This window comes from Rhipicephalus sanguineus, chromosome 3, assembly GCF_013339695.2.
Source record: "Rhipicephalus sanguineus isolate Rsan-2018 chromosome 3, BIME_Rsan_1.4, whole genome shotgun sequence".
In the NCBI taxonomy this organism is placed as follows: domain Eukaryota; kingdom Metazoa; phylum Arthropoda; class Arachnida; order Ixodida; family Ixodidae; genus Rhipicephalus; species Rhipicephalus sanguineus.
The window spans coordinates 121,166,302-121,191,956 of record NC_051178.1 but is presented as its reverse complement, the minus strand read 5'-3'; the positions used below and the strand labels follow the sequence as shown (position 1 = coordinate 121,191,956).

At 47.9% G+C, this 25,655-nt stretch overlaps 1 protein-coding gene across 1 annotated transcript in view; it reads left to right on the top strand.

Annotated features, from left to right (window-relative positions):
* Positions 1 to 25,655, top strand: part of LOC119387030 (uncharacterized) — a 171,176-nt gene that overhangs the window by 76,470 nt on the left and 69,051 nt on the right. The window contains exons 3-4 of the mRNA XM_049414110.1: positions 7,316 to 7,482; positions 15,483 to 15,619. Coding sequence (XP_049270067.1) covers positions 7,316 to 7,482; positions 15,483 to 15,619 — 304 coding nt within the window. The remainder of the gene's footprint in view (positions 1 to 7,315; positions 7,483 to 15,482; positions 15,620 to 25,655) is intronic.

Below are 25,655 nucleotides of genomic sequence, written 5' to 3'. Positions count from 1 at the left end.
TTTGCATGCAGCAGTCGCCACCTTCCTGTTCCCCCTTTTTCGTTTGAAGTCAAGCTTTTATGAGTTACAGATTTCGATCGAGGCGGCGTCGTACGCTAAAAAACCCGGCGCAGGCGAGTGCATACGAATGCGGGCGTACACTAACGTGGCCCTGGATGGTGCACCGATGACATGCGTATTTGTACGCGCCGTTTTTTTTTTTTTTTCAATAACCGATGCTCTCTCGATCGTGGACTTCTCGGCGATCAGTCGTTCCCGATATGGCAGTCTGCTCTTTTGTCGAGGTCACTTGTCGTCTTCCGTCGCCACATTACATTGCTGCCTTTAACTCTTGCATTCGTCTGTTTCACACATGACCGTCGTTGTTGCGTGCAGCATCAGAAGGAAAAAGTTGGGAGGGAGCATTGCGAAATGCGATATAAAGAAAGAGAGAAAAGTGGTAAGGTCTATCACGCACACGCCAAGCTTCGCTTGACCCCCCCCCCTCTCCTCCCCCCTTTTCTCTGTAAGGGAAAGGCTCCTAATTTTTCCTTAAGTCTTGTGTAAACTAGCTGTCCTAGCGTTCGTCCGGTTGACTTCCCCACTTTTCCTCTCATTTCTTCCCTTTCTCCCTCCCCCCTCTCCCTCTTGCTCTCTCTCTCTCCCGCTCTAGTTGAAACGTTACCACTTAGTCCAGCCCATATGTCACTATTGACACTACATAACCATGGAAGGTTCGCAGCATATATCACCAATATTGACTCTATCGCACTGTCTTTGACTTCGAGTTTCTCGTTCGTGCAGGAGTGCACTTAACTGGGGCCGGTTGGTACATCATTAAGACCGGAACAAACAGCATTAGAGACGGGACGGCGATAGAACGACAGGCAGAGCGCTGAACTAACAACCACTGGTGTATTGCGGGGAAATGCAATATTTACAGAAGCTCCGCGCAGAAGGCCAAGAAACACAGCATTTGCGCAGATTCGCAGATTCATTTCACATTCATGCAGACGGGAACGCCTGCGTCAGTGTGCTTTCGGCTTGTTTGCATAGCTGTGAGATCAGTTGTTAAAAACGTGACAGCCTGCTTTGCCAACGCATGTCAAGTGTTTACTTCTATCTCTGCAAAGATACTGTCTATATATTCCATTTGCCCGCAATAAACCAATGGCTGTTAGTTCAGCGCCATGTCTCGTTCTATCGTCATCCTGTTTCTAGCGCTGTTTGTTCCCGTCCTGGCTCGTGCGTTTTTAAACAAACTTGTCTGAAACATTTGAGAGCCCTGGCGTATTTGCCCCCCCCCCCTTCTAGTTACGTGTGTTTCAATTTTGCTTGTGTACATATACACTCACGCATACAAACACATGAACGTGAACGAACATGCATAAAAGGTAACTGAAACTCCTCCCAGCAACTCTCCCCCGTCCTAGGAAAAAATCTAACGCGCGCTACGCCCCTGTTTGCGTGGTATTTCCTGATGTAAGCATTAATACCTTTTTTATGGAGTTGTAAGTTATGGACCGAGTGAAATGAAGCAGCCATCGCTCGCAAAAGACAAAGTCTAGTAATTTTTATTTAAAACGAAAGACACGATTCTACATGCTTTCCGTAGAGTCTACAAAGGACATAGAAATAAGTCTGGGGGGAAGAAAAACAAGAGTCAGAAGGAATAAAAGGTAGGAACTTTAATAAGATTTTGTTTAGCTCGTTACCGTTCACGACAGAGAAGCGCGGGAGAGTGAAAGGTAAAAAAAAAAAAAGTTTCGGCTCATTTTCAGACTACGACGTGCCAATATTTCTGAAGGAAGCGCCCTGCTATCATCTCTAGCGTGCTGCACATATTTCACTAACGGCACGACGTGCGAACAAGGGACAGCATCTGCCACTGAAGGGGAAAAAGAAAGAAGGCAAACAAGCTGATGCGCTTTCGCAGCGTTGAACCGTAAAAACCGTGTCACGCTATGGGCCAGGCGAGCTATAGGCTTCGGTGGCGCCGACAACGGTGACTGCTCGCGCCGCCCGGAGCCTCTGACAGCGCCCGTTTTGTAAGTGACGCAGTTGGCAGTGATGGACGACGATCGGTTGTGTAACAGCACGTGGTCTCTGCTATAGTGTACACAACACGCTCGTTCTCTGGGCCCCCGTAGACGGTGTGGTGCACAGACCTTTCTTTTTGGTTCGCCCCCTTCGCCTAGCTGTGGTGATCTGCGTCTTGTTCCGCGGATGTCAGGCGTCCCGTAACGGGAGCAAACGCGTGCTCTTCTGGTTTTCGTCGCTTGTTCACTAGAGAGAAAAGGTCGGAGGCGCAGTGGAGGACTCGATATGTATAAAAAAGAAATAAAAAAACGTTAGCTGGTTTGGTGGGTGCCGAGTGCAACACGCGGCTGCGTGGGATGGATGCAGAAAACGCGGGACAGAAGCGCGAAATAAACGCGGGAAGAGTAGACCGTAAAAAAACGTCCACGACAGGACGGCAGTTACGAATAACTTCTACAAGAGAAGCGAGCGCAGCTGAAAAGCTGCGGCGTTTTTATGACGGGCCAATGTACATTTACTTTATCGAACGTATCCTCCTCCTTCTTCTTCTGTTTCTTCTTCTACTTCTTCTTTTTATTATTATCATCATCGTTATCAGAATTATTTGGTGATTTGAAGACACGTGCAGGGCATAGGGAAGAAAATAATGAAACATGCAAGAGTACCAGCACCAAAAAGAGACTCAAGCCCTCCCTGGCCTTTTGAAGAAAGGGAACAAGGAAAGTAAACAAAAAAAAAACGAAAAGCATGAAAAAATTGCACAGACTGAAGTAAAACAACGACAATGGAATGGAGCAGCAAAAAAGAAAGAAAAAAATGAAGAAAAAGAAGACATGTTAGGCTGAACTAGTTTCAGAAGGTTAAATAAAACTCCGAAAGGTATTGTAACTCGCAAAATAAAAGTGAACTGAATGCTGGACGCCAAGTCAGTTTGCTGAAAAAAAAAGGGGAGAAAAACGAAAAAAAAGAAAAACGCAATGCGCATGGTTACGTCGGCACAAACCGCTCGGTAACAGGCATTCACCGTTGGTCGTAAATCACTGTGGAAGATTGAAAAGATCGGTAGGATAAGCAAGCAAAGCTTCAATTATAAGAAAGAGCTGTATTAAATAGAAAAGCCTACTCTCAATGGAGTAAACTTTAACAGAGTAGACTTTAACGCTTGACACGGGCGATAGACAGCAACACGCAGTGTCGTAAAATAAACAAATTCGGGTTAAATACTGCACGCACGATGTTTAGTATACGCACACATTGAAACAAGAAGAATAATGTAATAACATTTTCTCGAAGGAGCGCGGATGGTACGAAAAAGGCACGTCTTTATTTATTTTGTTTTCACGAAAAACTAAATTGATAAAAGTGTAGTAGTGACCCACCTACGTTTCTGGGAAAGACAGGTTCTGGCAAAGCAATTCCCTACACTGACAACCAAGTGTTTTTATCATTAGTTATATTGTGAAAATACTGAGAAGTTAAGATAACTTTTAGGCAGACATCCCAAAATCATGAATTCGTAGCCAACGAATAAAAAAAACAACAACAACAACATAAAATCGCTATACAATTACTAACTCAAACACGCAAAGAATGCCTGTGCAGAAATCCGCAACGTAAAAGCAGTCCTGAACCAGAACGTATGGAACGACTGTCAATCACAGGGGATTCAGAGTCCACAAAAATATTTATGTACCCACGAAAATCCAAGAAAAGCCCATTTTTGTGACACCGTCAGTGATGTCAACTATGTCGTGCTTCTTATTTGCATAATCGTTTTTTTTCTTCCCAGCATTCAAGCTGAAGCCGGAAGCGTATGTCGTACGTCTGAATAATTAAAATGCTCGGTTCAGTGCAACCGCGTACTTAGTCGGACTAGCTTATTCGAACAATTCGTGCACTTCGCTGTGGCTTCTCGTTTCTCCAGAGAAGACGAACACGAAGGTTTTAGTGGGGACTTCAGGGCCGGAAGAGATCATGAGGCCAATAAAAGTTATATTATTAAAGTGGACGGGGCCCAAACATGCACGCGAGACAGTTCGGCGATAAGATAAAAGTTAGGAATAAGTCTAGTTCGCAAGTAGACGCAGATGGTAATGTTCGAATTAAACTGAAATCCTTTTCTGAGTGTAAAAAGCAAAATGTCAAAGAAAGCCCTGACTTTATTTGAAACTGATACAACAATGTGGTCCACGACCCTACAAAGCAACTCCCGATACCTTTTTCTAGGAGTGACGGATCAGGTTTTGTGTCTCATCTAGCGTGACGTTGTGCAGCGTACTATTCTCCACCAACGTAACTATTCAGCTGTCAGCGCTTGCGACCCAACGTGCGAATTTCGTACATCACGTGGCGTAATGCGCTATGCATTCTGTAGAAGTTGGAGTGGGAGGGAGATAATCTAAGAAAGTTTGGCGATATTGCATGGGAAATGCCTAACACACTCACTGCTCGATATTGTCACGTCGTCGTGATTGTGAAGAAGACGGCATTCGGGCTATTATAAAGACGAAACTCTTTATTCAGGCGAATTTGTGCCCCGTAAACGAACAGTACAGGCAATGCATGATGTGCACTGACAGCGGCAATCACAGCGCCGGCCGTTGGTAATCTGATCAACGGTAAGGCGTGTCGGCATTTATACATGCGGCATCGAAGATTCCAGCCTTATCGTTGGTGACCGCGTTAGTTCCCGAAAGAACTGTGCTGTTCGCGTTGCGCGCTCAAGCTTATATCAGAACAATCTAAAATAATCGGGAATGTTCGATATTCCGGCGCGGCGCGCGCAACGCAGTGGTTAAACGTGTAACGGGTCAGTTACAAAAATAAGCGCGCGTGGCAATATGATATGATAAAAAATATAAATTGATTTGCACACGCGCAAATAAGGTAAGTTTCAAAGAGATAGAGCGCGCGACGTTTGCTTTCTCTGCTGGACTTGTTGACGGATGGAAGTGTGTAAAAAGATGTTTTTGGAGTTGGGTATATGCGTCATAGATAAGACGTTGCGTATGAGAACACGTGTCTACATATAACTGTGCGAGAAAGATTTTTTTTTCTTAGAGTGATACTGCTCTATGAATGCATCTATTTGCCACGTCACTTATTACGTCATTCGTTACTCAGGGGATCATCCGAGGTTTGTATGACGAACATCTTTTCCTGCAAGTACACTGGTAGCTTCGCCACATACTGTTTGTTTATGCAGTGGTGCACTTTTTACAGTGAAAAGGGGAACGTTTTACATGCTTTATCAAATATTTTCTGATCCGTCATCGTTACAACGACGACGACAACAACAACAACAACAACAACAACAACAACAACAACAACAACAACAACAACAACGACGACGACGACGACGACGACGACGACGGCGATAACAAGAATTACAAGCGCGTGACGGGTATTCTGCAAAACTGGCTTGCGCTCACTTGTTTCGTATTCAAAGAACAATATTAGGAGTCTGCAGCTCAGTGAAACATGTATTTAGTAAGGGTGCGAGAAAAAACTTGGAGGACGCTTGAGCCTCGCCTTCAAGATAGCGTAATTGGTCCCAGTGCTCATCGCCTTCTCAATTGCTAGCCTGGCTTCGGTTCTCGGTGCATGCCTCAATTGTGCCGTAACTAAACGAACGACTGTGCGCGTAACATCGGCCGTTTCAAAGTATCCCAGAATGCCTACGGCAAGTACAGTTGTTAAGTTCCCGCTACGCCATAATTATTCCTTTTGCGAGTCAGAGAAGAGCCCGCTACGCGTCCGTAAGGCAACACGCGATCCTACGCAGCTGTTAACTTTGTTGATGCTTTTGCAGATGATGATGATTAAATATGTCAGCGCTTTGTAATGGTTGAGCCGTTAAAACACCCCCTCGTTGCGCAATTCTCATGTTTTGACGTCTGGCGCGATTCTACGCTTCTGCCACGCAATATTACATGCGTTAAGGAGACTCCTTCCACTACATGACATTCATATAGTGCTTTTTTTTCTGAAGCAGTTGCAAGAAATAGCGTGGCTCTTCAAGCGTATTTGTAGAGGCCGCCTTGAGTATTTCATTGGCTATGTATGCTAATTACGCACACTTATAATAAATACCATGAGAGAGATAAAAAAAAAAGAAGTAGCGTGGCTCTGTGGTAGAACACCTGCTTGCCACGAAGACGCCCTGGGTTCGATTCTCACTCGAACACGAAAATTCTGCGAATTTCTGCGAAACGAGCTCTTTATCGCTATGGCGTTAAAAACTATATATGTGAGCACTACAATATTCAGGTCTGACCATGCCCGCGTCATGACCAACAGCCAGTTTGTCAGGTGACCCATTTACGCATTTTCGACTCCTAGTCCCCATTTCCTTACCCCCAGTGTAACCGGATGCGCGTCTACTTAACCTCCATGCCTTTCATCTTCTTGCTTTCTCTCTCTCGGCCTCAACGCCCGTCCTTCTAACAGTAAACGAAATTCGCAGACTGGGGTCGTACGCTGATATGACCGATTCTGGCTGTCAACGCGCACCGCGACTCCCAGGAAGACGGCAATCTCATGGTCTCCCTTTGAATGTCAATGACGTTTGTTTGAGGGCCAGATCAGCGTTATTCCTTCCGCGTACTAAGTTTATGTGCGAGTTTGAATGTCACAGTGTCGATTCCGTCGGATGTTATTTTTTACACATCGAGTACAACGGTCATTTATGTTTGTGGTGAGTTTTGTGGGATTGTCCCAACTCCCAGTGTGACGTATAGTCATTGCGCAAATCCACTAACTCATGCCTTTTTTGTTAAACCCCGCGATGACACAACTCTTGTGCTTATGATGCCAACAAATAACGAGATCGCGGAAAGCATACGGTGTGTTTTTCGTAGTTTATAATTTCGGGGGCCGAATCACAACCTTCACATAATGCGAATGTAGGTAATCCGCTTTCCCTTGATCTCATAATTACTAGACCTTAATTATTACCTACGAATAGCACCTTATATGTTGTCCTTAGCTTAATTATCTGTTGGCCTCATGTCGTTGCGTATAACAAAAAGAACGGGCATCTCGATATCTCATGTAAATATTGCTATTTTCATCTCTTTGTCTCGCTTTTTCATTGTTATCTTGGATTTTCTGAGTATTCTGTGGAATTTACGAGTAGCCTGCCTTAAAGAGTCCTGCCTGCCCGTTTTTCATCACTTCTTAAAAAAAAAATAAAGAGAAACGTCGCTGCCCGTACTGCACGTGGATGAATTCCCGCTGTTCCTGTTTTAAACGTTCAGTAAAGCGGTAACATTGTCTCTTATTTTCCTCCACGCAGCTGATAGAGGAGCTGAATGTGGGCGTGGCTTTGTTCCGGGATGTCTTGCTGAGCGTGAGCAGCGCCCAGGACGGGCCCGAGCTGCGCCAGCGGATACGCACCCTGCGCCAGCGCTGCGTCCAGGCCTGCGTCGACGCGGCACACCTGCTGCTGCCGCACATTCGCAGGTGAGCCTATAGCTTTACTCCCGTCACCACGATGCTTATGCTTTCTGCGCTCTGATTCATTGTTTGTCGAGACTGTGCCCCTTAGATGACGTACACGGGAACGTCTACAGACCGTGCACGTGAACATTAGAGATAATGACATTGAACCTTTTCTGGGTGTGGTGCTTCTGTTTACAAAAAAATACACCATCTCCCGCTAAAGGGGACCATAAGGCGATGCGAAGCAGCGTTTCGGCATGTCGAGCCCGCGTTTCATCCGTAGCAGTTTCCCGCCGACGTTGCCGTTTGCGCTGGGCTTCCCTAGCCCGGAGCTCGGGGTCCGCTTGCGGACGTTTACGTTGCGCTTCGGCGCGTCGAGCCTTCCGCTGCTCCACCCGCTTCTCCGCGATCTCGGCAGGCGCTAAGGTATTACTGCAACTGGCGCCAACGTTGACGTTGGAACTCATGACAACGGCGCAGTTACTGAGCGTGTGTACGACCTAACGCGAGCCTTTTATATAAACGAGGAGGGGGAGTGGAGAGGAGAAGTGGAGATAAGGTGTGTGGAGAGGGCTTGCGCATGCGCAGTAAGAGTGGTCACGCCGCCCACCACCACCACCACCACCACCACCACCACCGGACTGAACTCCGCCATAAGATGCTTCGCATCTTATTATCATCTCGGAGCACAAGCCTGTCTGACACCAGCTTTAGGCGCATGCCCATCTTTAAATACAGACTCGCCGTGGTGGTCTATTATTATGGTGCTCGACCGCTGACTCGAAGGTCGCGGGATCGTATCCCGGCCACGGCGACCGCATTTCGATCAAGGCGAAATGCTAGAGGCCCGTGCACTTAGATTTAGGTGCACCTTAAAGAATCCCAGGTGGTCGAAATCTTCGGAGGCCTTCGCTACGGCGTCCCTCATAATCATATCGTGGTATTCGGACGTAAAACCCCAAGATGTATTAAAATTCACCTAACAGGAATAGAAAGTGCATTGATAATAATAGCTATGTACAGCGTTGTGCAGAGGCTCCACGGAAATGGTTCTAACAATACGCGGGTGCAATCAGTTTTTGCGACGCAGCACGATACGTCACTCCTACGTGATAGAAAGAATATACCCATGGTATAGCTGTTGATATCTCACAGCGCACGCGGGATGAGAAGCATTGCCAGTGGTTCGGCAGGCGTCGCACCTCGACAGCGCGCGAGATGAGGCAGACGGGACATCGTCGGCGTTAATCGGCGCCCACATAAATCTTAAATAGCACGTTAGCTTGCACTTTACTGACCATTCCACTCAGAGCAACGCATGCGCGCGGCAACTCAGCAGGATCGCTAATGTTCTCATAGAGGTGTGAGCACAACGCTCATGCTAGCGCACTCATGGCGCTCATGCCAACGCTCCCGACGGGAGGCATGTCGAAGGCCGTGATCACAGCAAGACAGATTGTGACTCCCTTAGCCCGACTCAAGGAATGTAATTCTTCATGCTGTTGCTTTCATAACACCGACATCGTCTTCGCCTTGCAGCTGCCGTCACATTACATTACACATTACATAAACTTGTTGGTCAATCTGGACTCGGCAGAAGGGTACGATTTGGGTGGGTTGTCTCTTAATTATATTCCGGAAGCAGCGCTAAAAGGCGGGACGAAACGAGAGAACGCAGACCATTGGGCTGACTAGTTGTCAGAGTAGTGGTCTGTGTTTTCTCATTTCGTCTCGTTTTTATAGCGCTATTTCCTGCTTTAATCAATCTGGATACGGTACGTAGAACTCCAATATAACATTGATAAGCAGCTAGCTAGATACATCGTATAAAATAATTTCCAGAGTGAGTGGAATATTGTTTATCTCTTTTTGTCTGCCACCTTCAGCTCGTGAAAGGCCGACCACACGGTTTCTTTCTCTCTTATCGTTTTTTTTTTTTTTGAAGAGCAAAACCTAGCTAACGTGAACACGTTGTCAGTTTCAGTAGGTTTATCGGGGCGATACTTAAGCTCTTCGGCTTTTGGGGCTCTCAGAAAGTGCACGGCTGAGTGGGCAACAAAGATGTCCAGACAAAAAGTTAAAACCCTATTTTTTTTTAGGCAGAGGGAACACAAGTTCTTACGCGACCACCTTGCAACAAAGAAAGAACTAAAATGTCAAGGACCGAATTCAAGCGCACTTGCTCGTCAGAGCTGCTACGTACGGAGATACTTGAGCCCAGAAATAGACCTACTAACAGAAATGCTTGCCACTTGAAGCTGTTTCTTGCTGCTTATTGCTTGGAGCGCCACGTGCTGACGCCGCAGGGCAAGAAGAAATAAGGGCTGATCTCTAGGATTAAAGAAAAGCGAGACCGACGGTGGCTCGGGAAGGCAAGATAAGCAAAAATACGCGTAGATCCCAAAGCGCGCGTGGCAACAAAACACGCAGATGTATAGCAGTGAAAGTTAGGGACTATCGTAGATTGCGAAGTTTCGAGGAGGCTCGCGGCACAATGGCTCCGACACTATACGAGAATAGCGTCGCTTGTATGGCATTAAAAAATAAACGAATTAAAGGGAAGCCTATGGCTGACGTAGGAAGCCCCCATTTTTTTGAAGCTTGCACGTACATGCTCGCACAGCCTTGGGAGAGAGGAGGACAAGAGAGAATGACGTGTACTGTCTGTCGGGGGACAGCCAAAAATCGCGCGTGTGAATTGCGTTAGCAGGCTCTGTAAGGGGGTGGGGGGGGGGCGGCACCACTTCGACGTCAGCACAGTAAGCGATGAGTACATAACAAAAAAAAAAAAGATAGCAGCCACGTCTCTCACTCTCGGCTGCATTAGGGATGCTCCGACAACGTCCGGACAGACGAGCGGCTGGATAATGGACGCGCACTACGCGAAGACCCGCCGCCCTTGGCGGGAAGTGGAAACAGCCTTCGCGATGGGCGGACGGAAAGAGCGCAATCGAGCCCGACGCTCCCTTCGTTCGACGTCTCGGTTGCCGACGGTTTAGAGCAGTCCCGAGCAAATCCGTGCAGCTCCGTGAAAGCCTGTAGGAGGCGTTATTTTTTTCTTTTTTTATGGACCCGACATCGCTGTAGAGCAAACGCGCCGTTGCGCTGCGTTTCTTCAGTGTGACACAAACGTCACAGCTGTTACGCGACCTGCTAACTGCTGCCCCATTTGCGCTGTCTTGTTTTACTCCATAGGCTTGGACGATGAAATATTTTCACGTTAGGAGGCAAGTTGGCGGTCTCGAGTGAAACGAAATGGAGTACGTGTCTCAGAACAATCGAAAGAGAGTTTGCAAATGCTTTGTTGAATATTCGGTTTTGTACAGTGCTTAAACTAGCGACCGCACTTTATATATATAGACTAAACCATACTGCAGAGTCTTCGCTTTGTTGAACACTTACTTGGTTATCTTTCTACCCGACTACGTGGAGCCGAAGAAGTTGTGGGACAGCTAAAGTGGTGCGTGCTTATCGCCCCACTAGGAAGAAAGCGCTGACTAAGAAGTTTTGAGTTATAGCTCGCCTAAGGCTGAATCGACCAGTGAGGCCGGTGCCCACGTTCACTAGTGTGGTGTCTATTCACAAAAAAGTGCACATATCGAGCTGCATGTGGTAGAAGTGTCGCTTTATATTGAACGCTCTGGCGTTGAGGAGGTGTGAATGCGTACTTACAATGCGCCATATAGATACCATGCGTCTGCAGTGTGTACTGGAAATTTTAGCGCGCCGCTTAGCTTAACACGGTGTAGTGAACCACATTGTCACGATGGTGCTTATAGATAACATATATTAGCGGACCCTGGGAGGAAAGAGAGCGGGAGGAAGGTACGGTAACAGTGAGGATGCGGATGGGACAGGAACAGCGCGCCTATTTATGCGTAGGCCGTATAGCTTATTGTACGTGCGCCAGCAAGACTAATGGAACGTGACACTGGTCTTCACGGGTTCTCGAATGCGGTCGCTGTTCGTCTTCAGCGACCATGCAGGAAACACGGACAATATGCCGGGGCATTCGCCTTGCAGTGACGTGTACGACGAGCTCAATTTGCGGATGTTTTTCTTTCAGCGAATGGAATGAAACGCGATCCCTCGCCTATTCGGCACACTAACTCAGACGGAAACATTAAACGACTCGCCAGGCGATTCAACTGCAAAGGCGAGCGGCTCGCTGTCTTCAGAACGGTCACGGCAAACAGTTGTTCAGTGCAGAAATTCGAGAGATACGCAGCTTCTAGCGGTTATGAAAGTGGGCCCGACAAACACTGAAATTGACGTCGTTTTGATTGAAACAGCACGTGCCCTCCCAAGTTGCTTTCGGACGTTTACGTTGGAATTGCAACTTAGCTCCATTGTCTCACAACATCGAAGGTGTGAAAAATACGCAAAGTGAGGTAAATAAAAAAAAATTACACCATCTCCCGCTAACGGCGACCATGAGGCGATGCGAAGCCGGAGCACTTGCTCGATCGCGTTCCGTTGGCGTTCGCGGGGCATGCAACCGACCTCGCGTCGTGGAACGCGAAGAGGAACACTACACGCGTCGTGTCTTCCCTCTAGCATGGCCGTTAATTCTCACAGGGCGTGCGGGGAACGCGGTCGACAGGCGCGCGAGAGAGAGGCAGCGTAGGAGAGGAGAGAGAGGGGGAGGGGACGCGCATGCGCTGGCCCTCATCGCGGCGCTGGGCAGGAGAGAATTTCGGCATGCCGAGCCCGCATTTCAGAGGAGCCAACCGAGGCAAGCGCTGGACTGAACGCGCGCAGCGCTCTACCACTTGAAGGAGAGGAGACTAGAGGAGGAGAGTAGCGTTTGCGCCGTGAGAGCAGAAGCGAGAACGCAGGAGAAGCGCAAGCAGGTGCTGGTAGAGAAGTGGAGAGAGTTACGCGCAGCTGTTGGAGAGAGGGAAGGAGGAGAGTTGCGCATGCGTAATGTGAGTGCGGACTACTACGCCGCGTGCGGATTACCACGCCGCGTGACATACCCCCGAGCAAGAGATACTTCGCATCTAAAACAGACGTAAGAGCGGGTGCTAAATAGTGCAAAATCTAAGTACACGGGCCTCAAACATTTTCGCCTCCATCGAAAATGCAGCCGCCGCGGCCGGGATTCGATCCCGTGACCTTTGGGTCAGCAGTCGAGCGCCATAACCACTAGACCACCGTGGCGGGGCACGGTTTAATCTATGAAGACGAACTTTTTTCGGGGTGCTGTAAAAAGAAGCGTCCTGATTTATCTGTCCTCGTGGTGCGCACAAAAATTTCACTGCGTTCACACGTTCCGTTTGTTCGTCTGATTTATTGCGCAGAATAGAAGTGCACATTCCAGGCAGTACTTTGCAGACATGGTAATAAATACTACCAAGTCCACTGTACGAACAACATCGCATACTCGTCTCAGTGTTGCTTCCCATATAAAAAAGGGACAGTCAAGATACCTCCGCGATTACTCGTCGTCAACTCATTTACTATACGACGGCAGCAGGCTCGCAAAGTGCGGACGCTGCCCTCGTGTGAGTAACGTAACAGCGACGTGGACAACGCCGGCTTCGATGCAGTAATCCCCTGATGTAGCTTCCGAAATTCACGACCAGAAGCCACGACTCTTCAGATGCAATTGCTGAATGGTTTGCGCGTCTGGATCACAAACACACATTCCTTCAAGGGCTCGAGTACTATCTCTATTGTTGATCGTCAGCATAGTTTTGCTTTTGCTTGCTTCGCAGTTGGTTGAAGGCTGGTTATGATAAGGTGTTCCATCGATGATGAGGACAGCGTAACCGATAGGACACACATAATTAGATGTGCACATGAAACCCAGCTTCGAGCCTGCAAGTTCTCTCGGGAATAGATAAAACTGCTATAGTTTGTCGAGAGAGAGGAGTGAGAACGAAAGAGAGATAGAGTGAGTGAGTGAGTGAGTGAGTGAGTGAGTGAGTGAGTGAGTGAGTGAGTGAGTGAGTGAGTGAGTGAGTGAGTGAGTGAGTGAGTGAGTGAGTGAGTGAGTGAGTGAGTGAGTGAGTGAGTGAGTGAGTGAGTGAGTGAGTGAGTGAGTGAGTGAGTGAGTGAGTGAGTGAGTGAGTGATAGAAAAGAACTGGTATGCGCGTTTTGCACCAAATTTAGCTGTCGTGCCGTAACCTTCAAATGACAAATGCGACACGACGAAACGCGTTTCTCAATTCCGTGCTTTCGTGAATCGTTCAACGCCCGGCACGTAGCTCTCCCGAATTCACCGACTAGGTAAGTCGGACCGCCGCTTCTGGGAATTCGGCGAAGAGAAACGGACGACGCTTATACTACAGCACCGAAGGAGAAAGCGAGCGAAAATCGAAAAGCACCGGAGAGACTCGGCGCGTTTCCAATATATATTCATGAGCTCATCACCCACAGTTACTGATCCGCCGGGAGGAAGTCGCCACTGCATACGTTGTGCATTTCAATTTTACGGCGGCAGCTGATACAATCCAGCCAAGTGCGCTTTCTTGCGCTTTCACCGATCTGTGTTTCCCCGGGTAGCCGGCTGGCAACGTCAATGAATAGTAATAATAAATTAGGGCTTGATACGCAATATCTTGAATTACGAAGCGAGCCGAGTAGACGTACGGTTCGTTAGGAGTTAATCAGCCGCGCTGCAATCTTCTAACGTCCGGTGATCCTTTCTGAGACTCGGGCTTCTCCTTTGTTTTTATCCTGCTTTGTGCGCTAGGCTGAAACCGCGTAGATGGTTGGTACGCCGCCGGTAATCGAAGTACAAGATTGACCTAGGGCTTTCTGGAGTGTCGCGTCGTTGGAAAGACTGACCACAGCGAAGCCAATCCCTGCTGTGGCTTTGATGACCGCAATTTGCACGAGAGTGTTTTATTATTTTTTTCTTCTACAAACCCGCATTACCCTCTCAAGGGTGAACGATGTCGAAGAGAGGGCGCTCTAAGAGATCAAGTTTGGTAGGCTTAACCTAATCGGACCTAATCTAGCGCGTTCAGGCGATGACCTCTGGAAGGAACGGACCTCACCATGGACACGCCCGAAAACAACGCTAGGTTTCCTAATTATGCGTTTTTTGGATGCCGTCAGCTGCTGGTGGGGTCATTACCCTTTTGTTTCATTGATATGTTAATGCAGGCGTAACTTAAGAAGGCTACTGTTTTAGTAGGACTGTTAGGTATCATATACTTAGAGACTTGGTGAGAAGAGAAAGGCAAAGAACAAATAGAAGCCACGAACTCAGCCGAAAAAAAAAAAATTAAGCACTAGAAAACACTAAAGAAAGAATTCTACTGTACGGATGAATAACACAGTGTCAATGGGGTCTTTCCCTCTCCAATCTCCTTTCTTTGTACCCTTTCTGTGCTTTGTACAGGTGCAAACATGTCTTTACAAAAAGGAGTGGCAGCGAAACTGCCTTAAGTTGGAATAACTACCAAAATATTATTTAATTTGATCAGACCCGAAGACTACTCGGGGGTTCAACTGCTCTTCAAATCGGTTCTCATTAGAGAATAAGACGTCACAGAATTGCGAAACCAACTTTTTACAAACGTAACTGTGAGCTGGTAAAGCCAGTGTTGGCAATATAGGAGGAGGCAGATAGCTGCGTCTACATCCTTTCTGCCACAACGATAAATTTCATTGACAAAACACGAAATGAAGATGTAACATGACAGGGTGGGCTGGCCTGTTGAAAGTGAACTCTGAATTTTCGTAAGTCGAAGTCACCTTTTCATCGCCTGTGAATATACAATGGTCTAGACCAAATAAATCTCCGTTATCATAGAAGCCTCTCCCGAGCTGTTCTTGAAAGCGACTAAAAGAAACTGGCTAACCTGAGACTGAGAGGGCTTAAGACGCTGGGTGATAGGTAACTTCACTTGTAGGGATGGTTCGAGAACAACAGACAAAGGTGTTGAAAATGGCTACAAGCGACGGTTCTTGCTATAGCAATCAGCGGAACTTCTTTCGTTCTCAGATTGCGCGTGCGAATGAAGATTCAGTGATTTGAAGGAACATCGTCTCCGCTTTGTCGCAGCGCCGTGTCGGACGGTATTCCGGTGGACTCGCAGCAGCTGGTGAACCTGGTGTGCTGCACACAGATGCTCCTGCGAGAGCTGACCAAGTGCCGGGCGCTGCTCGTCGCCCACAAGATGGACATGCGAGACTTCTCCGGTGAGACGTCCACGGGCTGTACACTCTTGCATGCATACGAGTACACTCTTACATGTTATCTATACCTGTTAAAGTAGATGGAAATGGCTAAGTTACTTTGCCAGGCGCACGATGTCAGGGATGTCACAAAAACAAATTCGACAAAGAAAAAAAGAAAAACTACACGCTGTTATCTGAACAGTGTACGTGAGCTGCCAAGGGCCATCAAATATTATTGCTAGATTTCATAGCTGTAATCTATGAGCTCGGAAAATCTAAGGAGTGATTAATATATCAATAAAAAGCTTCATATAGCTTAATTAGACAGATGCTGTCTTGGCTTGCCGAGATGTTCGATCATTTACGTGACATATTGATTTGAATGAGGAGATCTCAAACGAGCAAATTTATTTGTTTTTTCATTGACATGTTTTCGTCACTATTACGATAATATTCGTGAAAAGTTGGATGCTGTTAGAGCAAGTTCCCAAGCGCTTCGCAGTAATGCGCCAGCAAGGCGGGCATATATATATAGGTTCACGTCCTTATCGGTGCAGGCGACGCGTTACGTTAAAACTTCGATGCGTAACTTGAAAAATAAAAACCTCCTGCAGCCGGTTGAAGCACAGGCATATAAGAGGGACTATCAACGCACGAGACGCTGAGGCGCAACAAGTTCTGGCTATGTATCCTAGACTGACACGGTCAGCTGCGCCACCACATCCTAGAGGCCAGAGATCTCTTGGCGACGGCTTCATCCTGGTGTGAGCCCTGCAATGAATGGCGTCGATCATCGCCAAATTTGGGCAGTGTTCTAGCTGATTAGTCTTGCCTGAACTTCGCTCGATGATTGCTTGTTTTTGGCGAGTCGTACTTGTGCTCGATAGGAAGCTTTCAAAGTTGCGCTGGAATCTTTCTGAACCACTGGACCAGGCTATCTAGCGTAACGCTCTTGCTCCGCGTGTGTTGCGATGTGTTATTGTGGCGAGATTCCCTCTGCTTTGTTTTGTTTTTTGTTGCGATAGCAATTATAGGCTGGCGGTTGGACCAGTGTGCGTACAAGTAACGTACATGTGCGTACATGTGCGTAAGTGTGCGTACATGTAACGACCAAGAAGATCTGCATCATGTTCTTTGTGAATGCAAGCGATATACGCATCAGAGAGACAGTCTCTGAAGGCGGCCTTGCATCTTCAACGGGGATCGTGCTTAGAGTTGCGACATGTTCTGGGCCCATGGCGAAGCAGCACCTGTGCCACGAAAGTGCTGTTGACTTTCTTGCGGGCCACGAGCCTGAACGAAACTTAGTAAGCTTGTGTGGCTGTATGTGCTGTTATGCGTTTATCACTGTATATATCATAATCGTCACCCACCACCTGGAGTAGCATGTCGGGCGAACAGCCAGGCAAACATCTCCAGCTTTTCATTAAAATGTTTATCTCTCTCTGTCTCCTGGCGGTTTTTTGCCGTCGCCGTCGTGGTCATGGCCCGTCGTATAATGTCCAAATAGATAACATCGCCCCATGCATCGTATGTTCTACGCTCGAGCAAAAGCGCGCGAGCGATGGGGATGAACGCGGCTGAAGCAGATGTGAAACCAGCCGATCATCTCCGTCGCACGAAGGGCGCATGCGATAACATCACCCCGCGTGCGAGACATGCCGTCGATGGCTCCTCAAGCGGAGAGGAGACACCCCGCTCGTCTTTCGTCAGGCGAAGGAGCTTTAAGGAGCACCAGTTGGAAGAGGGGGGGGGGAAGGGGGGAGGGAGGGGCTGCGTTGCTCAACCAGCAACTGCGGACTTTGATCAAAAGGGCGCGGTCGCAAGCGCTGGCGCGTGAGCTATCTCGACAGACGTCAGTAGACGACTCGTATCCGTGCCGTGCCCTCGCCTCTTGCCTCGCGTTGAGACGGCAGACAGCACGGAAACCACTTCGCTCCCTGGAGCGGCCGTATTCGCGTAAACTGGCATTTTGTAGAGTAACGTGAGATCGGACGCAAAAGAGTTAGCTGCAGACCTTAGTTCGTATGTATAACATTCCAATTTGTTGCGATCGCATTCAGTGCTTCGCTCTTGCGGCGAAACTGACTTTTTTCCCTATTTTTCGCAAATCATCAAGCGGGTTGGCGTTTTTTCTATTTTAAGAAACAAATGCCACCCTCTGGCCGCTTTCTTTCGTGATGTTTATATATGTTCACATTATTCATAATAATACGTTAGTAGTAAGTATCCGTACAATATCACCGACAGAAATTAATAAGGACATCACACTGGCAAAAACAGTCCCATCTTCTAAATTTTCAAAACCGCTTTTTTTTTTTTTTTCAAAAGAAGAGATGTCCTCTTATTTACCACACTGATTGTGGTTTTTGGAGAAGCTGTTTTGGAGATGCTGGACGCCGATTCGACCGAAACACACCCTCCGCCTTTCCAGCCAACAGGACATTAGAGATTCAAGACGGGTGTACGATCCAGAGCTAGAGAGAGAGAAAGAAAAGAGAAAAGTTTGAAAACGCGTTCAATAAAGCAAAAACTAGCAATTGTACTTCCTCGATCGTGCCACAACCCAGCCAGCACCGCTCAGCCAATGGTTTTCAATGGCGGCATGGCGATTTCTGTTCGCAATTCCAGCATCAGCATTCTCGCTTTTCTTACGGAATCTCGTAGCATCCCAGTTGAACTGCCTGACATTCTGTGGTGCGCGTACGTTCTCTTCCGCCGACTGTGCGCATGAAGTGTCTCTGATCGAAACCGCGAATTTTGAGAGCACCCCCGAAATTTGACTCCACGGAAGCGGATATACGTAATCGCCGCTGTTCTCGTAGCGCGGCAAATAATAAAGAGAAGACGCAGAAGTAAAAAGAAGTTAAAACATGAGATGTTCTAGATTATATGGCTTGCAGGAGGACGTGTACCTGCACCCGGAGAGATGTAATGCGCCTCGCGCAGTGGAGAGGGCCCCGGCCATTTTGAGAAACCAAGTTTTGACAGAAAACGCAAGGAGCTGTTTTAGTCCTTAAAGCCCCCCCCCCCCTCTCTCTCTCCTAGGTCTCTTTCTAAAGAAGCGTGGAACGACACCAAACTTCCAACCGCACCCTCCCCGCGAATCTATAAGAAAAACGCTTCCGGGGGCGGGCAGAAGCACTTCCGGTCTTTACGGCTGCATACGAGAAAAATAGCATTGCGTGTATCCTCTTTTCCTTTCTTTTAAAGGATGGGTGAGGAGGCTAGGGGAGAGGAACCATGGAATGTAGAAAAGAAGGAATGAATCTCGAAGAAGCGGCACGCTGCTTCCCGTGCACATTTTCTAAACGGCTCAGACTTCGAACGAATTGCGAGGGTACGCTCGGTCCATCTATTTTCTGCGCCAAAGAAAAAAACTGTCTTTCGTATTTCGCTTTCCATTTCTCACGATCCAAGCCATAGCGTACGTACGAGGGTTGTCATTGTTCTTCTCTAAACCTAATGTCATTGATAAGCACCGAGTGTCATCCTTATATATTCAAAGCAAAGGACGTGTTTTCAAAGAAATGCTACGCGGAAGGAAAGTGGCGTTCTCGCTAGGCCTACACAGTACAGGAAAAATAAAAAGTTTAACGCTAAAAGCTTAATTTTTCAAGTATAGCCGCGGAGACAACAGGTTGCGCGGAATCGTTTGTCCTTCTCTTTTGCTCTGTGCCACGTTTGAGATTATCAATATCGCAGGCTGAGTATGGAAAAGGAAATAGCTGCCTCTTCAAAGAGGTCGCTGCATCCTCTCAGTAGAACTAACCTCACACTATTAAAGCGCTGCGTCGCGACTCATTAGCGTGACGCGCCACGATTGCTTCGCTTTTTCTTTTTTATTGCATAGAACTAAGGGCTACTACAACACTTAGACCGGTCAGTCGACACAGACGCTACTGCCAAACAAAAGTACAACGAAGCTTCGCTTCAGAAGCCATGCCCCGTTAGTCTTTCGTTTCTATACCCTGCACGGAAAAAGGCTATATTCGGAGACAACCAAAAGTTTCACGGCAACGTCGTGGAGCTCAACGAAGCTAAGCTGTTGCGCACGTCGAAACTATACACACGCTTTCCCGAGGAATGTGCATGGTGGGCTGCTCGGAAAGAAAGCTTTCATCTTGATAAGGAGAAGAAAGTTTTGTTGATTCCTAGACAGACACTGCGTTGCTGTTTCTTTCTCTCTACCGCATGCACTTCACTCGCATGACTCACGAACCAGCGCCGATGCCATGAGCGAAGCAATAACCACACGCCGATCGCAAGGGAAGCAAAGGAGGCTTTCTTTCGGCACTACAGCTGAGTGGGGAGTCTGGAATCGTTTCCTAATGGTCCCGAGGCACGCGCGGCTCTTACGAGAGCGGCCAACTCCACGCGACTCCTTTCCGTTCCAGGCCTCTCAATGCTGCTGCTGCTGCTGCTGTTGCGTTATTCCGAACGTCGCATCGCATCAGGAAAGGCGGCGGAGCGAGCTTGTGCGCTGCGTGAGCGTCCGACGCTTTCACCAATGCCTTGTCCGTGTATATATGCCTGTGCGTGCGTGTTTGTGCCCGGCACCGCACTGTAGCGAAAGGGCCAGCCTCGCGGAAGCCCCACCCCCTCATGCGCGTCCTTTTCCTCTTACTGCTGGACGTGACCCGAAGACCGAGACTAGAAAGGAAAAGAGATACACACGGACCGATGCTGCGAGGATGGTGTGGTAGGGAATAGGGGGGAAGGTATCACGCGCATTTTATCAGTGGACCACGGAGGGTATACGACCACGACGAACGCGAAGCCTGCGGCCGAATTGTGCATCGCGGCGGTGGCTAATACGACCCCGCCGAGCGCCGCTCGTGTTGTGTGTGTGTGCTGTGTCTGTGGACCGCAGGGTTGAGGAGGTTAGTGCAATGCGGGTGGACCGGCTGGCCATGCATAACACATGAGCGAGGTGCTGATGCCGGGAGCTTGGCCCACTCGCGACATAAGGCCGCCCTCGTGTGTGCTTTCGGGGCGGAGGTGGCGGCTCCCATCGTGATGCGAGTGTGAGCTCGCGCGTGTCCCGCCTGTTTGTCTGTCCAACGTGCGTCCATGTACCGCAAAAGAGCACCCCATTTCCATCTCTCTCTCGCTTCGCACACTCGCACCCCTTTTGCCGGATCGATGTCACACGGCGCGCGGCAGCAGCGGGCAACGCCTGTTCGCCTCTTCGTTCTTTCATCCTAGGCTGACGGCGTTCCGCATTCGTTCGCGCCAGTGCGTGTCTGTGTGCGTGCGTGCGTGCCACAGGGTTCGTGGGAAAGCAAGCGGAAAGCAAGGGCTAAAGTGAAATTATGTCGCCCGCGGCGGTGGCGGCAACGCGGCAACAGAAAAGGCGAAAACGAGTTCCGGTCGCGGGATCGACCCGACGAAGCGAACAAAAGGTGCACCGTGTTCCCCGCGCCCCTTTCCTTTATCTTCTATTTCGCTCGCTGTGCAGTCGCTGTTCGAGACCGAGGGAGTTTCGATTCTGCTCGACAGCCGGGCACAGCCCTTTGCTCTTCCAATCCTCCTCGCCTTTACCAGGCTCTCATTTCTAACGTAGACTCCTTCTCTGCTATTTCCAGCGGCGAATGAAAGGTGTAGGCTATAATAACAGGAAATATATCTTTTTATTTCCTAAAGGGAATAAATTTGAGGGTTTGTGCTCAAAGCGCGCATTGTGTACATGAGCTGTTAGGGTTGACAGGATAATGGAAAGCAGGCTTCAAGATGTGATTACGGTCGCGTCCTGGAAAGCGATCGCGCAGCTCGACTTGCGCGGTGAAATGGCGACCTGTACATTATCGAGGCCTCTCGGTAATAGGTGTAGTTTTCGTAGACTAGTTCGCTTTCTTCAAAGGTATATTGAATGCATCAACAACACAGCTCTCTTCCTTCCCTCTTCAGAATTGGTTTGAGTTTTTTTTTTACCGGAAGGAAGGTTACTATATTTCAAGCAAAAAAGAAAAAAAAGAAAGAAAAGAGCAATTAGGGACTTTGAATCGAGTCGAAGGAAGGGACGAAGCAAACGGTTCGAAAGGAATAAAATACCACATGGAAGTAAGAAAGAAAAAGAAAGTTCCGCATTTATCGCCAGCTGCTGCCGCTCGATACGAGGGAAAGTTGAGAAGCGACGAGTTGGACGTATCAAACGAAACGGGCACACAGCAAGCGTCGCTGCCTCCAAAGTTTCGAATCGATTCGAGACACACGATACTGAAAGGATTGATTAGATTCACTGCAAAAAGAACTTACTGCTGATAACTATCGTAGACGGAACTGGGATGCTGCAATGCGTACCAACGTGCGAGCTGAAACGTTTTTGGGTACATACTGTATAGCTATGTATATAATTACTCCGGTGTCCTCATTACCCTACTCATCTCTGCTTGCCGCGTTGTCCTCGCTCGGGTCACTAGTTTCGTGTTTCACCTTTTATTCATCTCTCAGTATTTCTGTTTGCGTAATTTCAAATGTCAGCCATCCTTTACTGGGTTTAAAGGAAAACGTAAAAGCGGAATTGGTTTAATGTTCATCAATAAACGTCGCTGCCGAAGTGTCAAAGTGGCAACTGTTACTGTTAGAGGCGTATCGAGGCCTTACGTGTTTTTCTTCGTATTAATTTGTTGGTTATCCGAGAAGACTACGGGTAAGTTGTATACGGTGTGGAGGACGTGTATTGCGGTTATTGTTTCACGCGCGGCAGTGGCCTAAACTTGTGTGGAATAATTCAGGGACGAACCGGAAAACCTTGTTCGGGCAGCTTCGCCGTTTGTCTACTATAGCTTGTACCTGAATACACAACGTACGTATGTGTATAGCATTTATGTAAATTTAATTTATGGAGCATCACGCCGACGGCGAGGACAACATCTGCCTCGAGTGACCATATATCTGCAATTGCGATGATGAATGAAACACATAAGGGTAGTTTACCGGAATTGAACAGCAGAATGAAACGAAGGCTTTTACGGGAGGGTGATGGCTACAATGGCCTACACGAACGCCGAAGCGAGGTCGAATCGTTGGTGAAGAATAAGATACCGCTGAGAACAATAAAGACAATAGCAAACATGATGACGATACTTCTGGCAGACGCACACAAGCTCGCCTGACTACTTTTAACATCATGAAAGAAAAGGAAATAAATACGCCCATTCCAAGTTCAGTTTGTGTTTCGGGCACTTGATGGACACTTTGGGGGGGGGGGGGGGGGGGGAGGGAATCGGGTTATACCGAGAATTTCGGGGGTCACAGCACGAAATGAGCGGTAGCAGGCCGACGTCGAAGATGGTGGACAAACAAGGGTAGGACAGTGCAGCGGCGGCTTGGATTGCTCCTGAAGTGGCCGTTTTTTTTCCTCCTCCCACGAAAAACGGGGACGTGCAGTTTAGTTTATAAAACAGAAAGAAAAAAGAAAATCAGCCCTCTTGAGCATAAGCCTTGAGATCTCCATATTTATCCTCCCGGTACGTTTATTTTTACTTTAGGGCTCGAGGGCTCTTTGTCTCGAAAAAAAAAAACCGATTGAGATATCGTTTGCCGTTTTTCTCCGGTGACATTCTGGTAAACTTAAGAGGGGATACATTTTCTTTACTTTCTTTCGGAATATTTTTACGTTTTACGCTCGCGTTCTGTTTCCAGGGAGTCGAGTGGCTTGACCGTTCGCAAAAATTGGTCGCTCTGGAAGGGAATCTATTTTTGAAATCTTGCCCGGTGACTCGAGAGGGAGGCTAACAAAAGAGAAAAGAAAAAAAAAAATCACGAAGGAACGTGACACGCGTACAGCTTGGTTCACTGGAGAAGCGAAGACGTGAGCGCGGCGTTTCCCTTAAAGAAAGAAACGTTTCGATTCCTCGCGAGGCGGAGAGAGATGGTGGGATTGAAACGAAAACGATGACGCAGTCTGTTGGCAGAAGAGCAAATCTTTTTGGCCTTTGGGTACGAATCACGCCACTGGGGACACTGGCACGCTGCGCGGTACACGAGACCAAGGACTTCATCGCTCACCCTCTATCGCAAAGATTTACTTTTTCTTTCGAAGAACCGATAGAGAGGAGAGGAGATAACCGCTTCTCCTTTAGTGTTCTCTGTTTTCCTGTCTTTCTTTTCTTCAGAAACTTCGAGAAGATTGTTTGAGCGACAAGGCTATTCAACTCTTCCAAAAAAAGGAAAAAAAAACCCCTAAAGGCCGAGCAAGTGATTTCCTTAGTTTGGCATAGTTTCTTTTCCCATCTTCCCCCAGTGCAGCTTCTTGCCGATGCTTCGGCTTGCAGGGATACACAGACCTGATGGTGCGAGTCTCTTATTTATTTTAGGATAGAGCCTTTAGCTCCTCTTTTCCGATCTATACTTCGACCTACTTTATTTTATCCTTTTTTCCCCTTATGAAATGAATTGAACGGGCGCGTTTCGATTCGTTCTTTGGCGTGCCGTGTCGACGATGCGCGCTATAAGCGATCTTTTCGTTGATGAGATGACGAGAATAGAAAGAGCAGGGCGCGCACGGAACTTCAAATATTAGTTACAGTCCAACGAGCACAAATTAATGGGAACGAAACGAGGCGCTAACACGTCGGCAGCAATGAACATGTGATGGGACCGCGCCTGTTTTATCGCCCTCGCCATTTTAACAGCGTAGCCGTTAATGCCAGCCGCCGGTTGTATTCCGCGAGCAGAAAACTATCGCCATCGTGAACCATAACGCGCGATCTCCGTCGTCTTCTTCCGCTTCGCTCCCAGAACACGTGCGCCGGTTCGTCCGTGATGATTGTGATGGGTGAGAGAACGAGTACCGAGAGAGAGAGAAAGAACGAGATAGAAAGGGAGACAGAAATCCTTGGCGAAAATAATATTGTTGACGAGGCGGGATTCGAACCCGCGTACCCACGATCCGAAAGCGAGCATCGTAACCACTCCGCTATCCAGACACGCTAGCCGAGCGTGGCATAGCTTTGTATGGTATAGCATAGTATAGTATAGCATATCATAGAATAGCATAGTATAGTATAGTATAGTATAGTATAGTATAGTATAGTATAGTATAGTATAGTATAGTATAGTATAGCAAGGGGGTGGGAAAGGGAAGTTAGGGTGAGGAGGAGGGGAGAGAGTAAAGCTCAACATAGAAAGAAAGAGAAAGAGAGAAAGAAAGAAAAAGAAAGGAAGAGATGAATAAAGAAAGAGAAACAAGGCAGGCCGCCCAGCTACACACTTCCTTCAGGCTTGGCACCACTAGTACGAAGCTGACTTAATGTTTGTCTCTTCGCTTGGACCTCGTTTTTGGCTGCTCTGTTTCTTCGAACGCCATCGACCAACCGTACCGATTACACCTTGTGGGTACTGGGCTTGCTGCGTCCCGTCCGGAGTTATGGCAAGGATGACAGTGGTCTCAAGGAACAACAGAAAAAAACATTTATTTCGGGGCTCACGCATAGGACTGCTCTCCTCTCTGGTCGGTTCCGAGCCTCACTCCCTCCGGCAGTGCGCAGGCTGTCCCTTTTAAGCCGCGCGGCGGGGGCCACGCGCACCGCCTCTGCGCAGCACGTGGCGTTCTCTCGCCAAGCTGGTGGGCGTGGTTCCCACAACCTTTACGTTTCTCATACAAAGTATTCCTTTCTATTTTAAATGTGGGCGTACCACCGATTCGAACACGATGAGGTAATGCGGTATTGCTTGAGGTGTACTCGAAATGATGACGACGTGGAGATAACTTAGAAGCCGTGAAAAGGTTTAACCACTTTAAAGTGACGCTCTTGTTCCTCATCGTTGGTTTATGCTTAATTAAGGTTTTATTATTTTTCATGCCGTGTTTTTCATATCTAATAAAGAAGGTATGGCCTGTGAGCACGGGCAATTCGTAAGTGGCGCAGTGAGAATTGCGCATATCGGCTGGCATAGTGAAAACACAGTGGCCCTTAAGTTTCCTTCCGTTGTGACAGGCGTATGCGATTCAAAAGGTACATCCATGTCTTTGTGTTGTGTTAGGTCTTGCGTGTTGAGCCTGTACCAACTAAAGCTTACAGGGTCCCTTATGCATTCGCCTAAGTCTACT